The 16,904-nt window shown below is 36.5% G+C and overlaps 1 protein-coding gene across 3 annotated transcripts in view; it reads right to left on the bottom strand.

Moving 5' to 3' along the window:
• Positions 1 to 16,904, bottom strand: part of slc4a8 (solute carrier family 4 member 8) — a 19,501-nt gene continuing 2,597 nt past the window's right edge. For 2 of the 3 annotated variants that reach the window (XM_016271973.1, XM_016271972.1), the window contains 22 exons: positions 15,680 to 15,815; positions 15,053 to 15,213; positions 13,649 to 13,837; positions 12,907 to 12,992; positions 11,736 to 11,893; positions 11,568 to 11,655; positions 11,249 to 11,395; positions 11,072 to 11,172; positions 10,625 to 10,799; positions 10,364 to 10,497; positions 9,322 to 9,567; positions 9,032 to 9,137; positions 7,831 to 7,992; positions 7,615 to 7,728; positions 5,835 to 5,996; positions 5,490 to 5,741; positions 3,506 to 3,574; positions 3,242 to 3,415; positions 2,758 to 2,889; positions 1,837 to 1,949; positions 1,519 to 1,627; positions 1 to 606 (listed from right to left, as the gene is read on the bottom strand). In XM_016271973.1, the coding sequence (XP_016127459.1) occupies positions 595 to 606; positions 1,519 to 1,627; positions 1,837 to 1,949; positions 2,758 to 2,889; positions 3,242 to 3,415; positions 3,506 to 3,574; positions 5,490 to 5,741; positions 5,835 to 5,996; positions 7,615 to 7,728; positions 7,831 to 7,992; positions 9,032 to 9,137; positions 9,322 to 9,567; positions 10,364 to 10,497; positions 10,625 to 10,799; positions 11,072 to 11,172; positions 11,249 to 11,395; positions 11,568 to 11,655; positions 11,736 to 11,893; positions 12,907 to 12,992; positions 13,649 to 13,837; positions 15,053 to 15,213; positions 15,680 to 15,815 (3,026 nt within the window). In that variant the 3' untranslated portion in view covers positions 1 to 594. The remainder of the gene's footprint in view (positions 607 to 1,518; positions 1,628 to 1,836; positions 1,950 to 2,757; positions 2,890 to 3,241; positions 3,416 to 3,505; positions 3,575 to 5,489; positions 5,742 to 5,834; positions 5,997 to 7,614; positions 7,729 to 7,830; positions 7,993 to 9,031; positions 9,138 to 9,321; positions 9,568 to 10,363; positions 10,498 to 10,624; positions 10,800 to 11,071; positions 11,173 to 11,248; positions 11,396 to 11,567; positions 11,656 to 11,735; positions 11,894 to 12,906; positions 12,993 to 13,648; positions 13,838 to 15,052; positions 15,214 to 15,679; positions 15,816 to 16,904) is intronic. The other variant, XM_016271974.1, reaches the window with a different exon arrangement.

The following is a 16,904-nucleotide window of genomic DNA, read 5'->3' on the forward strand; positions in this document are numbered from 1 at the left end:
ATATAATTCGAATTTTGATCATATTTAAGTACAAAATTCGAATTTAGTTTTTCAGCCATTTTAACAGCCCTAATTTGGTTTATGGTCATGTTGGTCTAATGTAAGCCATGGCTATTTATACTGGCACAAAAATAGATCAAACTGAGGTTATTATTTTGACTGGCCATTTGGCTTAAACACACGTACTTATCATGGATTTTTGATGATGAACAAAACACACATTTACAGTAATATCTACAGCAAGTATATTGTTAAAATGAGAACATTTAAACAACTGTATTATTCTATAAATGAGACAATTACCAAAAAAAATCACGTACACTACAGCACAGCACAGAGACGCCTATGTCTGCTAAAACTCAACTAAACATTAAAAATAACCTGGATTTGTTAGGAGAATATGTTGCACATATTCACACACACACACACACACACTGACACACCAATATATCTCACACAGCTATACAGAAACACGCATGTGTGTGAGAAACAGTGGAAAGGAGTGAACTAATATCGGTGTGTTTTTAGCACATGGCAGCCGGATTTCAAACAAACGACGCTAAGAATGTAATTTCTTCTTTCTGTGGGGTTACTTCACGGAACCTCCTGCGAGGAGAGAAAAACGCACAGATAAAAATAAGATAAAATCAAAACTTTAATTTTGATGAGATAAAATTTAAATCCCAGTTTGTAATCTAATAATTAAAACTTAATGGAATAATTCACCCAAAAATGAAAATTTGATGAAAAATTACTCACCCTCAGGCCATCCAAGATGTAGATGAGTTTGTTTCTTCATCAGAATAGAAATTGAGAAATTTTGCATTGCTTCACTTTCTTACTAAAGGATCCGCAGTGAATGGGCGCCGTCAGAATGAGAGTTCAAACAGCTGATAAAAACATCGCAATAATCTACAAGTAGTCCACACTTCACACAATCCACACAAATAAACTCGTTCTTTACTTAACATCTTGTGAAGCATAAATGGTAAATCTGTGTGTTTGTAATAAACAAATTCATCAAGATGTTTTTAACACAAAACCATTGCTCCAGGTTAAAATATCTTTTATCCATAATATTTCTCTTGTGAAAAAGTCTTATCTGAATCAGGAGAGAAATCTGCTCAGGCAAGCACTACTTACAAGTAAAAAGCAGTCCAAAACAGTTGTAAATAAATATGTCAGTAAATTTTGATATGAGACAATAGGGAATGGCATTTTTATTTACTGGAGGAAGTATTATTATGGATTATGGACTCACACACACTGGAGTTGTTTGGATTACTTGTAGACTATTGTGATGTTTTTATCAGCTGTTTGAACTCTCATTCTGACGGCACCCATTCACTGCAGAGGACCCATTGGTGATGTAATGCTAAATTTCTCCAAATCTGTCCTGATGAAGAAACAAACCCATCTACAATCAAGAAAAGTAGTACACACGTGGGTACGAAAGGAAATTCAGGGAAGTGGAACAATAACCAACAATTAAAGGATGGAAAGGGCGAGAGTCCTTGCCTTTTTATGTGTGTTTGAGCGTTGTGTGTCCTTGTGATTGGAACTGAGGGATTTCCACACTGTAGTTTTAGACATTTCATCAGATATGTTAATATCAGAGGGATCAGTCCTGGACAACCGGTGGACACATTTGAGGAGAGGAGGGGTGAAGGCAGGAGAAGGGGAGAGACGGAAAGGTGAGTGTTAGTAAGTACACACAGTCAGATACACAGTGGACATAGTGGGATCTAAGCTTATTTTGAACACCACTGGACAGGGCTCCAGGGTTTGCATTACATCGTAGAGCTTCTGATGTGGAGGTCTGCGGCAGTGTGATACCTGGGGTCTGGGGTTCGAGGTGAGTGTAGAGGTTTGCTCTCCATTGGGATCTGCACTGTGTCTTTGTCTTGTAATTTCTCAGAGTCATCAACCAGCATCTCCTGTGATTCCTGCTACTCACATAAACACATACACCCTCCATCACTGTGTTTATGTATTACATGTGACAAACTAAATTGCAAAATTATGTTGATGTACTAATTTCAGTTTACATGCAAAACTAGCCTGATTTGTTTGAAAGGTTGGGTTAAGTTTGTTCAGGGTGGAACCTTAAAATTGTACTAGAAATGTTTACTGCTAATTTAAATAATAGTATACTGTATGTATGTGAAAATAAATATTTTAAATAGTAGTGCAATACACTGTTGTCACTTGACTTAATTTTGTTGCATTTTTAGTTGTTGGTTGCCATCCAGTTATTAGAAAGGATATAAATAATAATAAATAAAATACTAAAAAATGAAATAACATCATAAAAATTAAATATATATATATATATAAAAACATGTTTTCATTTGTGATTTTTTTTATTTGTTTATACTTCATTTTTTATGTTGCATTGTTAATCCAAATAAAAATGTAGCTCAAAATGAGTCAAGAGGGGAAACCTGGCTAAAACTACTTTTGGTTCATTTGTTATGCATGAAATGGAATGTTGAGCACATTGCATTGTGGGGTACAATATTGTGTTGTATACAGAATAATTTTGGAAATGTAGCTTTGTAGTTTTCTTCCTATAAAGACCATGTACAAACTATGCACATTACACATATTGCACAGTATAGAAAATAGTGTACTAATAGTGCACTTCTATGTATAATATACTAATATTCGTGTAAGACCTTTTACCTGCATAGATGTAACAGCATTGATTGTTGGGATACCCTTTGCTTTATTAAACTCTGCACATAGATCACAAACCTCCTCTGCCTTTTTGGATTCATCATCCAGCTTCTTCTTCTTATTCTCAGGCATCAGATCATCAAGATAACTAAGCTCTCGTTTGGAAAAACAGAAGTCCAGCAGCTTACGGATGAACACTAATGCCAGCACCTGCAGGAGATAAACACTTTTTCTACTAATATCTTATATGATTCAAGTTGTTCCCTTCAGCAATATGGTTGAGCACAGCACTTGCTACACAAAGGTCATGGGTTTTATTCCCATGGATTGCATGATCTGATAAAATGTAGTGTATACCTTATTTCTAAATCTAAATTATAAATAAATAGTACTGCTACACTTCACAGTGCATGCATTCAAAATATAAGTTAGTGTTTAAAAAAAGTATATGTATCAGTCAGTCAGACTGATATTGTAAAATACTAGCATAGCTACAGTCTAGTATATTAATTGATATTTTAACATCCCTAACATAAAGTATGTTCTTTGTTTTGGGACGTACCATCATAGGGAAGACGATTGCGGCAGGGGAAGTTTTGATGACCCAGAGCAGCACAAGGCAGGTAAGTTGGGTCAGAGTGAACAGGTGAACCTTCCTCAGAGGAACATGACGTAGATAAATAAAGTCTGGTTGGTGCTTCGCTGGCATGCCAAACAACTTCAGACGGTCAAAGAACTGCGAAAGACAGAACAGAGAAAGATGACAAGTGACTGATGTGTCGGTATGCACATGTACAGTATGTTTAGTTCAGACGAATGTCTCTACCTGAATGCCTTTCAGAGATGAGACTCCCATATAAAGAAAAACACCATAGAGAACTGGCATGGGAATGAACTGTGAAACAAAAGGTAGGACATTAAGACATTTTGTTATCTAAAGCAGTAGCTATGTTTCCATCCAAAGATGTTAAATTAAATTATGCGCAAAACTGGAATATTGCATAAACATTTGCGAATAAAGCATCATTTCCATCCATCGTGTCAAAGAGATCAAAATCGACACTTCCTGAGAAACTGGCTCTAAATATCACTAAGAAAGCAGGAGACTCCACTGCATATAATAATTTTCATATACGATAAATTATTTTCACCTCAGAGCAAGCAGAAAAAACACAATAACTGGAGGTAGATGCCTGCTGTTTGGGAACACAGTTGTGTAAGCCAATTATACAGCAATACTTTGATGACAGACTTTGCTCAGGCACTTCAGAATGACCAAAACATTTCAGATGCAATGCTACGAGATCGGTCCGCTGGTTAGTCAAGTTATCCCAACCCATTGTGCAAAGTCACATGGCTTTTTTGATGCACATGGTGGAATTTATTCTGTAAATGTGTTTCCATTGTAGTTTATGCACATTTTTCATATCAGATAAAAAGTTGATCCTACTCAATTGTGCGCATACGTTTTTTATGCACATTTTTAGAATTTATGCGCATCTTGGCATTTCCATCCAGCATTTTTTTTATGCGATATTCCAAAATGTGCATAAAAGTAGGTGGATGGGAACATAGCTAGTGACATTCATATATTTTTAAAGGGATCATCGGATGCAAAATTCACTTTTACATGTTGTTTGAACATAAACGTGTGTTGGCAGTGTTTGTACACATCCACCTTATAATAATAAAAATCCACTCAGCGTTTTTTTTCTTAATCCCTATAAATAATATCCCCTTTCTCAAATCAAGCCATTCTCAGCTTCTTGGCTGTGTGACGTCACACAGACCCAGGCCCCTCCCACGATTGTTGATTGACACTGGTGTTTTACCTTAGACCCGAGTGAGCTGTCAACAGTCCGCCATTGTTTCACCGCCGGAGCAGATGTAGACAAGAATGTCTCTAAGTGATTGAGGTGTTTTGTTGTTGGATGTAATAATGAACATAGCAGTTATCATTTACTCCTGACATCTGAACCGCTGAAGACACAGTGGATTACTTTTGCTTTTGAAGGGAATGTGCCCCCCAATCTACCTAAATGCATTTATGTTCGCACAAATCATTCGTGATCCAGCTTCACCTACAGAAGAAGTGATTATAATATTCTTTTATGAATCTTTGCAAATCGCCTTTCCTAATAACGTGCTAGTTAGCAAGTTCCACGGCTAAATGAATGCGGCTAAAGTAAACAGTCTCATGAGAACGGCTCGTCACCCCACGAAAGAGAGGGGCGGGGTCAGCAGCGATCATTAGCATTTAAAGAAACATGCACTAAAACAGGTTGCTGTGTGCAGAGCTGTTTTTGGCAAGGTAAAATGGGTGTTGTTTTACACTACCATTGAGAAATTTTAACCAAAGTATATTATAGACTTTTCATTAAGACCCTAAAGAATCATATCAACTTGTGGAAAATGGGCATCCGATGACTCCTTTAAGAGTGTTTGATTTAAAGGGATAGTCCACCTCCCAAAAAAACAAAAAAACATTCCAAACATGTATGGATTTATTTCTTTTGTGGAACACAAACTTCGACATTTTGAAGAATTATAGTAACCAAACAGCTTCAGGTCCCATTGACTTCTTTAGTATGGACAAAAAAATTCTATAAAAGTCAATGGGGCCTGAAACCATTTCGTACCAACATTCTTCAAAATATCTTCTTTAGTGTTCCACAGAAAAATTTAGTCATACAGGTTTGTAAGGACATGAGGGGGAGTAAATGATGACACAATTTTCATTTTTGGGTGGACTATCCATTTAAGGAGGCCACACTGTACATATATGACAACCACAGAATTTTTGTAATTACCTGTAATGTTCCAGTCATGAACACAGATAAGCCCATGAGTAGAAAAATGACCAGACCAGTCAGCCTCTGCTCTCGAATACCCAGAAATCGAGGTTGCTCTCCAGGGGCGGAGCTTTCAGACTCTAGCTTCAGGCTGTTGACATGGGTAATTGACAGGACGGTTGCTGCAACAAACCAGGGTAACCCCATTATGGAACATACAGCCAGCATCACTCCAACCATCAGAAGATCCAAATGGTACCCGCAGCCTTTCTGTGTAGAGGAAATAGGGCACACACTTACATATGATCCGCGCACACACACACACACATCCTCTGTAAAGGCTAATTTAAAAAATAAACATACTAGCAGTTTATGTTCCTTGCGGTTAATTATGACAGCGGTGATCTGCTGGTCCATGAAGACGAGGATGGTGCAGAGAAGAGCTGGTATTAAGGCAGCCAGCACAGTCCACCATGGGTTTCGCCCGATAGGGTTAATAAACCAACCACGGTCATCACGCGTGGGCTGTAATACACAACCAGTCAACAACTCAAAAAACCCCCCCTGAAAATAGCATGGTAATCATATCCATAAAATAGTATTACTAATTATTTTTGTGAAAAAATATAATTTATTCCTTTGATGGCAAAGCTGAATTTTTAGCATCATTCCTCCAGTCTTCAGTGTCACGTGATCTTTCAGAAATCATTCTAATATGCTCATTTGGTCCTCAAGAAACATTTCTTCTTATTATTAACATTTCTATAATCTTTGATGATCAGAAAGCATTTTTTGAGCATCAGAAAGCACAAATTCAATGCATCATTGCTCAATAAATGTATTATAAATCTTTTGAACAATAGTGTAGATTTTTTATGTTTAGATTTTTTTTTACAGTGTAGTGAACATTGTGATTTATTATGCTTATGTAAACTGTGAATTTTAATAATTGAGAATGATGCAACGCTCATGACAATTCAGTCTAAATTGAGAAGTACTTGTTAACTATGGATTAAATATTAGTCCAGCTCAATTGTTCATAGATCACTGTCAGCGCACAACGCGTGTATCCAGATTAGCCTGGGGTATAAACTCAATTCCAAGACTCAGCATTGTCTAATCATCTAATCTGTCACTGCAGGCGTGCCACTCGAAATTAATCATTTGAGAAAATGTGCCTAGAAACAAGACACAAAGAAACTGCACAAAAACAGGACTGTTCTGGATTATGAGAGGGCACTAAAAACTTTGAAGACTGAAGCAGTGGATTCATCATTGTAAGGTAAGCTTTGAAAGAACATGATTCACAAGCAGAGCTTTTAGGAAGAATTGGAAAGCTTAAAGCATTTAGGAGAGTGTTTCCTCTTTGACTTACACAGATGTATCTCTTTTCTTTTTTAAGAAATATGAATTGATTGGCTTTTGCATCTATTTTGGTTTATTTGTCTAATTTATATTTTGTCAGGTTAAGCGTTTGCAATAATATAAGAATATTGCATACAAAAAATACAAGTAAATACAAGTAAATATGAGTTCTTACTCTGGATATATACTATCAAAATAATATTTCGTTTTTTTAACTATTTTTATTTAGTTTAACGATTATATCATTTAATGACTTTGGCTTGGAATAACATATCATGAAATGTATTTCAACAATGAATTAAATAAATACAACTCAAATATAAAATGATACATGAAATATTATGCACACATTGCTTAGATCCAGTAAATATGAATTCTGAAATATTAATACCACTACTACTACTATGACTACTACTTCTACTAATAATAATATAAAATTATTATTGCAAATACTTCAACATCAGCACAGAGGCAAAAACACATGTTGATCACAACACAAAGGTCAACATTTTAGAAACTATATTAAAAATCCTTCTACTTCCTGAAGAGAGAGCATGGATAATCTACAAGGGGGAAGAGGAAATGTACTTTACTATATCACTTTTTGGCAAAGTATTGATCACATTAATGATTTAGTGGCCTTAGAACGCAGTTTATCAAATATGCTAAATGCAAATATAGCTAAATACACAAACACAAGTGTGTGTGTGTGTGTGTGTGTGTGTGTGTGTGTGTGTGTGTGTGTGTGTTTGTATGCACGCTCGTTTATGATCCCTACCTTGAAGTTGCTGGGCACTTGTAACTTTTGGGATGGAACTCCAATTAAATAATCAATCAGGACCATGAAAACAATGGTGAGGAACACAGCAAAATCACTGATCATTGACCGTACCTACATAACAGAAACACACAAAAATACACACTTTGTATTTATTGTATAGAAAATGACACTGAGTATGCAAACTTTGTTTGTGAATGAGTATTTTAGGCTCACCCGTGTTGGGAAGTATCTGCTACTCTTGAACTGTTTCAAGAAGGTAGACAAGAAAAAGGTACCAAAAAACAAGATGGCCGACCAGAAGAGCACATCAGGAGTGTAGGGACCATGGTGTCCACACGCCGATCCAATAAACTGCCCCTGGTGATCTAAACACTCCTACTCACAACACGCACACACACAGAGTTTGGCTCATGTTTAACTGCGCTGGCAGCCGAGACGCTGACTCAGCTGTGAAAATAGGATTAGCACTAAATGCGATCTGTGTGAGACTACACTGTGAAATATCACCGCACTGCAGTAATGGGACGAGAATTGAATAACAGGACTTTAACTGTACAGTGTGTGTCTTATGATGTTCTTTTCACTGCTTGACACAAGTTTTTTCACAAACTGGTGTTTATGACAATGTGAAGTGGTTGAGAAGTTAAAACTGAGATCACATTTAGAGGAGTACTTTTGTCCCCTTTTTTCCCATATAGAATTACACAGAAAGAAATTAATTCTATTTTGACACATACAGGGTATATTCAAAATCATCTACACATCTTCACATAAGATTACGATTCCAGTCATATCAGTGGCTGGTGAGCGTGTTCTTATCACACTGACCAGAATACTGAGATCACATGACTCAATTTATCGTGGCTACATCTCCACTTTCAGAATAAATTAATAATAGGTGACAAATTTGCCCATTAACAGGATATTTCTTCAATTGCATCAATGACCAAAAACTTTTGCTTTCACAGGATGATACATCCATGCCAGTAGATGTCAGTATAAAGTTTCGGTATCAGTCAGCTAAACAAAGAATTGCACTTTTATGGTTAGACCATGTAAGGCCCTGTCCCAAATGGCACCCTAAACCCTCACGGCCTTCCTCTGAGTCCACACTTTCGTGACGTAATGCCGCATTGACTGTCAGGTAGAAGTATGCTGCGGAGCTCGGCCCGGTGCGGGCTCAGCAGAAGTGCGGATTGAGGGCGCTTAATGGCCGCAAAGGGGGTGCTCGCGAGCACCCTTTTGAACGTTAAAAAGACGAATGGGATACCCTACGGTCTCGTGGAGTTAACGGACAAGCGACGGCCATTGTAAGTACGCAAGACCGAAAGTGCACATGAAGTGTTCCATTTGGGACAGGGCCTAAGAATGTTTCCGTTTCCAGTGGTTTGCTAAGATTGTGGGAGTATTGTACCGATACAGTGAGGTTGCTCCATGGCACTGCAGAGGCTGTTATGTTCCTTTGATTCCACAGTTCTAGTGTTTTATTACTGGTGTTATCAGGCTCTGCACACCTACAGCTGATGGCACACAATACAATGTGTTAAAATATGTTTTTGAAAAAAGAATTCAGAAAAGTCCTTTGCTTTTAATTTTATCTAATTTACATCTAGCAAAAACAACTGATGAAAGATTATTATTTACTGACTTCCAATTCGATGAGCAGGTGCATAGGCATCTGTGTGTGTATAAGTTTATACTTACTAGGCCAGAGTTAGTTTGTCTAGATCGGCATGTCTGTTGATGGGGTACAGTTCTCCAAGATGAAAAAGTTTCTCTAGTGCTTCGTAAATGAAGATAAGACATATAAGTGCGGCAAACGCTTCCTCTGTGAAACGTGTGATGTAACAGACCAAAGAACTAGCATCCGTTGCAACAAGAATCAGACACAGGAAAGCCGTCCACAGACCGATACAAGTGCGCAGGGACAGGTACGAGAGATCGTAGTCTCTACAGGGACAGAAATGGACAGGAGAGACAGTATAGTGGGTTAAGATCTGATCATATATGTAATATTTTGCAGATTTATTACACAATTTAAGGAATAAGGCTAAATCAGTAAATGAAAACTAAATTGATACAGAAGATATATTCTAAACAGATATTCTACATTCTTGTTTTTTGAAAGAGATTCAGAGAGATTTTTATGTATTTTAATACGTAATAATCATAATACTTCTGTCATGACAACTCTCTGAGAGTTTAGCATGGTAATTTACATGGCAATGTTAATGTGTTTGGTCTTGGTAGAATAGATCTGCTACGCTGCTGCTGCTGTGGCAGAGCAAGTACCGAGATTTGCTACTGCCAATACATCCACAGACATGCTGCTGTGATTATGTAGGAAATACTGCTGCTGCACGTTTAACATTTATAAAATAACCCCAATATATGCCATACATGAAATCACCCCGTAGCAGATCTATACAGGTGGAGCTGGGGAAGGTGGAGGGTTTCTGAAGCGCGCTGCAACTGCTACAGCAAGCACTAGCCAAGTATTTGAATGTTGAGCAGCAAGGTCATTGGCTGCTGATGAGAAAAAAAAACCAATCGGCTGCACCATGTGAATAATGATGTTAATATATCAGATTGAGTTAGAACTTATTGGCCTGCACCATCTAGAGTTTCATGACAGAACTTTGTATTTATTATTCAATTCAAGAATTATTTATCAAATGTTTCATATTCATAACCAATGACATTTTTCTGGGTGAGAAAGTGAATGATTAGTCTGGTCTGTACTGACTTGCAGAACTTGAAGAGAATTTTTTCAAACACAAGAACAGGTCCAGTGCTGCCCAGTATAGTTAGTGGCTGTCCAGCAAACAGAGAGTATGCTACTCCAGTCATAGACGCTCCTAAAAGGGACTCAATCGCACTCTGACACACACACATGCACACATATAAATACACATGACTGCTGTATTTTGCATTACAAACATATTTTTCATGTGACTTTGCCTAACAGACCACATAGAAACAAAATTGTGTGTGTTTGCGTACTTACAATGCGTCCTTCTGTAGCCTCTCCCAGAAGTCCTCCAAAGGTGATAACAGGAGACATACAGGCACAGTACAGAAACAGAAAAGAAGCTACACACTGCAAACTCAGACCGTCTTTATAATCACTCAAATAAAATGGAGCTTTTCTTTTCACATCCAGAAACAGTCCTCCAAACAGCCTACAGAGAGAGTGAAGAGACATAGAGAGAACAACATTTCCATTGATTTCAAATGTTTTCATACTGAGCTAATAACATTTATATCCCCTAAAACCTCTAACCCTCACACAAACCTTTTTTTGTCATATTGAAGACATTATTCAATATGTTTACTAGGCTATTTTCCTCATGGGGACTGTTGCTGGATCCCCGCAATGTAAATGATTTCAGGTTTTAATATTCTAGTGAGGATATTTAGTCTTGCACAGTGTTGTTAAAACCTGAACACACACCTTCCTGTTCTCTGCAGTTCTGGTCCATGGTGTTCTCCATGCTGCTCTTCCTCAAAAGGAACAGCTGTTCCGTTCGGCACTCCTGGCATCTTTCTTTTCTCCTATTCCGTGAGCAGTAGATAAATTACCACATATAATCAATCACTTTAATCACTTAAAGTGTTTGTTTTGCCATACCTGTGATGGGACACTTTTAGGAGGTTCTATGCGTATAGAAGGGTCCCATTCCCCTGGAGGCAAAACTGTCACTTGATCCAGAAACTCATCTATACCAGCCAACAAATCACTTCTGTCCTTGGCCTTATATGCAACATCATGGAAAATCTAAATAATGGAAGAATAAAATTATATTAAATAAAATAAAAAATGAAATTTGCATTTAAAAATATTTTTTATTTCATTTATTCTACAAATTGTATTTCTGAAAATGTAAAGAGTTTAAAATGTAAGTGTCATAGTTAATGCATTAATATCTAATGAGATAATATGTATTGACCTCATCGGTCATGATGGTGGCCATGGAGCGACCGATCTCATGGTACTGTTGGGCTTTTCCATCGGGACCAAGCAAAATGAACACAAATCTACAGAGTAAAAATATTTTGATCATTCTGTTACAGTGTTATCAGCTCCATTTATGCATTTGCAAGCAAACACTTTGTACCTAGTGGGAATGGGAACTTCAGTGAGTCCTGTAAGCAGTACAGCAGGAGACAGGCGAACGAATGCAACAATGGATCTCTCTAAAAAGTCCAGCTCCCCAACTAGCACATTGGAAGCTTCTGCTCCAGTGGGGATCTTCTTCATGAAATGTGTGTCCACCTAGAGAGCGAAGGTCATAGCAGTGTTATTTTTGTATTATTTGTATTTATTAGTATTTTGAGCCTTTTTCAGTTTTTATATAAATGTTTAAGTTTCAGTAATTTTATTATGTGTCTTAGTCATTTTATTTATATTAGTTTTTTATTTATCTTTAGTTTATTATTATTTCAGTTTTGGGTTTATTCATTTAATACTTAAACATTTTTCAGTTAGTTGCCATGGCAATATTTCTCATTTTCATTTACATTTTTCAAGTTCAAGTTTTTCATCTAATATTTATATTTTATTTCAGCTTTATTTTAATTGTATTATTTATATAAATAAATCATGTAGAAATCCACTGGTGGTTATTCCAGTCACTAACTCCAGCTGTTCATTTCGGTCAGGGTGACAGTTATAGATACAGTATAGATAAGAGGAACAGCAGGTATGTAATTTGATTGGGGCCGCCTCTCTGCCATCCTTACTGTCACTCTAAATGGCTGACATCTGGCTCATTAAAATTAATTTCCTGTTTCCTGATCATTAGCATAACATTACACAAACAAGCTGCAGTACCTCTAAAGATCACCAGATGGCAGTGTTTGTGTGTTTGTGTGAGTGCATTTGTCCCAGATGTTCTTGGTAATCGATTCATTGCCTGCTTCCAGTGAGCACTCCGGACATTAACAGAAATAAACTGATTGAACCTGTTTGGTTTAAAGGGTTATCTTGCTCAATGCTCAGTACCATATTTCCTCTATTTTATTACATCCATCTGTTTTCTCTGAAAACTGGATGTAGGAGAGATTTTTGCATATTATTTTTTTTGATTGTGTCTAGCAACTTTGCCTACATTTATTATTTTTTATTTTTTGCTGTAATTTATTTTGAAGCCAAATAATGATCTATGAGGATATGCTACAGTATACATCACAAACATGAGTGATATTGTGTCAGTTTTAGAGTAAAATAAATGTTTGTTTAATTTCAACAAACGTGTGCTGTTCTTCTTGATGTTGTGGTTCTAGTACCTTGCTGAGATCCATCTGGCCATTATCCGCTGCTCCGATCTTTACATCTAGATTTGTAGGTGGAGGCTGGGGAGAAGTGGCAAGACCTGAGAGATACAATTAAATATGCTAAATATCTACAGCATCCTACAATATCCACCTCACGTGTAGTACCAAAATAAAGTTGTATGTATATTTATATTACTAATATACTAATATATTTTATTAGAATGAAATAATTTATTTGTAAGTTTAACCATAAAACTTAAATATTAGGTGTTAGTATGAGACTAATATAGTAGAATCACTTATCAGCCAAGTTATAGCCACTTTTTCATTTGCAACCATGAGCATGCAAAACCAGTAAACCAGTTAATTTTCATATTATACCCACAAGGATACCACTCAGGATCTGATGTAATCTGTAAAACCCTTTATGGAGCATAACACTCCACCCAAAGAAATGATGTCAATAATGCATGACCAGAAGTAGTCCAACTCCAAAAGAATGATTTGGATAACTTTACTGATTGAATTTGGAAATTCTGTTTATAAAATAATTCATAAAAGAAAAAAGAGCTTTGCATTTCTCCTTTGATATCGGAACAGTCGCCCCATAGATTTACATTGTTAGTGTATTACTGTAAGCACACCTTTGACAAATCAAAATCAACACTATTTAATTATATCCACAGGGCTTAAGTTGTATTTAACCAATAATATTTCTTCATGATGCACATGTAAAATGTGCAGTTTAGCTCACCCGCCTTGTCCATATGATGAGGTTCACTCTGTCTCCTGCTTGCGTCAGTAAGGGACTTGACCATGGGCAGCAGGTTGTTCCTCTTCTTGTCACTCTGGTGGTGATGCCTCTTCAGAAGTGCCTCTCGAACCTTCATTCTCACACTGTCATCCAGTTCATGAGCTGCCTCCTGATGGTCAAGCACCAAATCTACACACAACAAATTATAAATATACAAACCAAATACAATCAACTTTTGAAGGAGAATCATGTCCTTTTTGTTGTTTTTATTGTTTGCATGATTAAACTGTATGATGATGGTGATGATCAATATGTTCCATTCCAGCAGTAATTTCTCAGTCTCTCACTTTCTCTTTTTCTTTAAAACCTCACACGGTTCCAGTCGGAGCTGACGCAGCACTGTTAATCTGCATCACTCACTCTTACCCTCTCTTCCAACCTTTACAGTATAATTAATCTCCCTTGGTCTCCCTGTCCTTCTATTTCTCCGGCATTAATCTTGTTCTTACCATTGCTGCAACATTGATCATAACAGTTATTCCTCAACATGACAGGTTCTATTGTGAGTCTATTAGACATCAATGGCTGATAGTCATTGATCAGTACATTTAAAATTATACAATGTATTCTTGTTCTTAAGCACAAATGGCATAAATTATGAATTAAAAACTTATGCAGGGTTGTAACCAGCATAGATGTATTGATGTGCTCTCTACAGTCCTCATTCGTTATATATGTGTATTTGCATTATATACTGTATGTGTAATTGTGCCACTAGTGGCAACCAAACAGAATTGCCATAATTACTATTGTTTCCAAACATGTAGTCCTGGTCCAAGCACATGCTACTGAACATACACAATTTTGAAAGAACAGTCACAATTTTTAAACTCTTTGAAAACTCAACCTACAAATGGTGTTCTTATTATATTTGTCTCTTCACATTAAAGGAGATTTTAACACTGAAAAAATAACGCACTTCACCGTTAAGTGTACTTTTAATCTAAATGCTTCCTTCCAACTCTTTAAGGTGACACATGCTGCTGACAGCTGTGCCACTTCTTTTTTCAAACTAAGAACCAGTGGGTGTTTGGTTTGAGTGTTTGTGTGTGTCTATCACCAACATGAGTGGGAGTGTGAGGTTACAGGTGGGCCTAATAAACTGCAGGATCCCAACACACACTTGCCACATTGCTGTACTATTCCACATTAAAGACATGCACTGAATGAATAAATATAAACTTGAGGTCAGGCTCAGACGGATTGTGATCAGGTTCAGCAAGCACTTTATACACTGACATTTTCAGAATCTGATAGAGTAAGGTGTAGTCATTTTTTTGTGTTAAAATTTGTCCTTTCACAGATAAATATGTAGAGTGCCGTACACATTGATTTCTGACTGACCTGCAATTTCCTCAATGCAGCTGGCCTTTATGTCCAACAGGACAGTTCCATTAATGATACAGCTCCGTAGCTCAAACAGACTATGGAGAGAGAGTGTAGCTACATATGGCTTACTCCACCTTTCCCCTCCATCTTCCACATCCTCCTCAAACTTTAACCACCTGAGAAGTATTAAAGAACAAAGAGATTCACATAGATAGTCTCTTGCTTCAACTCTCAGAAGGCAACAGAGGGTTGTTTGATAACCAAGTTTTTAAACGGGTCTGGGAACCTTCAGGGGGCTGCAAGAACTAGGGGGTCGGTGGAAAAGTTTAGGGGAAAAACAGTGTAATAAATTTAAATATAAATCATAAAATAGAAATATATAATAACAAATACAATTAATTAAATAAATACAAATAGATAAATGTTTTAATATATAACTAAATGGTAATACATATAACAGTACAATACTATACTACTGCAAAACTAAATATTTTCCAAATAATACTTTACACATTTTAGAATTTCTTTATAGAATAAATGGGGTCTTTGCATGAAAATACAGCTGCCATGGCATCTAAAAGATTCAAAACCCCAGAGTTACATTTTTGGCACTGAATATCATGTTGTAGGACATGTGCATACCTCGCAGTTTCCTTCCACTCTGCATCTTTGCCATCTTTAACACAGATTTCGTCAAGTTCTGTGAAGAGGTCATGTGCTGCATGCTCCTCATCCTCTTCAGTGCCCAGAATAAACTGAACCCTCTGGGATGGAGTATCTGAGAAAAAGAGATAGGATGAATGAGAGACAGAGACACAGAGAAGAGAATATTTGTAAAATTAATTTTCACTGTGAGAGAGGAAGTAGAGGAAGGAAACACAGTAAACAAAAGTCTCATCCAGCCAATTTTCAGTGATTATTATCATAAATCTGAGTTTATGTTTTTAGGTTGAGAAAAAGAAATAAGGGTCCAAAGTGTGCTTTTTTCCATCAAATTGCAGGATTTTATCACCGATAAATAACATTCAGGCCCAAACCACATACGAAATAGGCCTATTTTATATTTATTGATTTATTAATTCCCTTTGAGAGATTGTTTTGAAGGAAAAAATATGCAACCGATATATATTTATATGCAAGAGTATTTTCCAATAATATTGTAGTAATTTTTACTATTTGTATCACTCTGCTTATTTGTGTTTGTACATTTCAGATAGTCTTTAAGTAATGTTAGTAAAGTAGTAATTTAGTAATGTGTTAAAAAAACAGACACATTTCACAGTAAAGCACTGCAAGGAAGCTTGATTTGTTTTTGCCAAAATCACATGATCTATGATGTCCAAATCTTTGTTCGCCTGAGAATCACATGACTGCTTCAGTTGGATCACAAGGAGTGAAACTTAGTGCAGTTTTCCTTACTCTAATACGTTTTTAACAATAAATACCTGAATTTATATATGAATTCCAATTTTCATTTGACTATGAGAAGCCACAACTGGGGCATGGTTAAAATAGACTGCAGATTTTATTTATTTATTTTTTTCATTTATTTGAATTATTTTACTTTCAGCACACAGAAAAAAAGATCACTTTGACCACTTTTATTTCTTTTTTAAAAAATTAGATGTTCATTATTTTGACCACCTGATGGCCGCAACATACACCGTGTTTAAAAGCTTTGAGTAATGATCCTTTTTACAAAACAGCTGAAAGGACTTTGTGCTTTGTAAAGTTTAACCTTCACTATTTGTCTATCAGTCTTTTTATTAGCATTGGGGATTTTCATTTTGTGTGAGTGAAGGAAATCCGCTTGGGAGTGGAGAGATTGGTCCTCACGCACGTGGATTGCGTAACATTATGCTCTCTC

This window comes from Sinocyclocheilus grahami, unplaced genomic scaffold (assembly GCF_001515645.1).
Source record: "Sinocyclocheilus grahami isolate Dianchi unplaced genomic scaffold, SAMN03320097.WGS_v1.1 scaffold67.1, whole genome shotgun sequence".
In the NCBI taxonomy this organism is placed as follows: domain Eukaryota; kingdom Metazoa; phylum Chordata; class Actinopteri; order Cypriniformes; family Cyprinidae; genus Sinocyclocheilus; species Sinocyclocheilus grahami.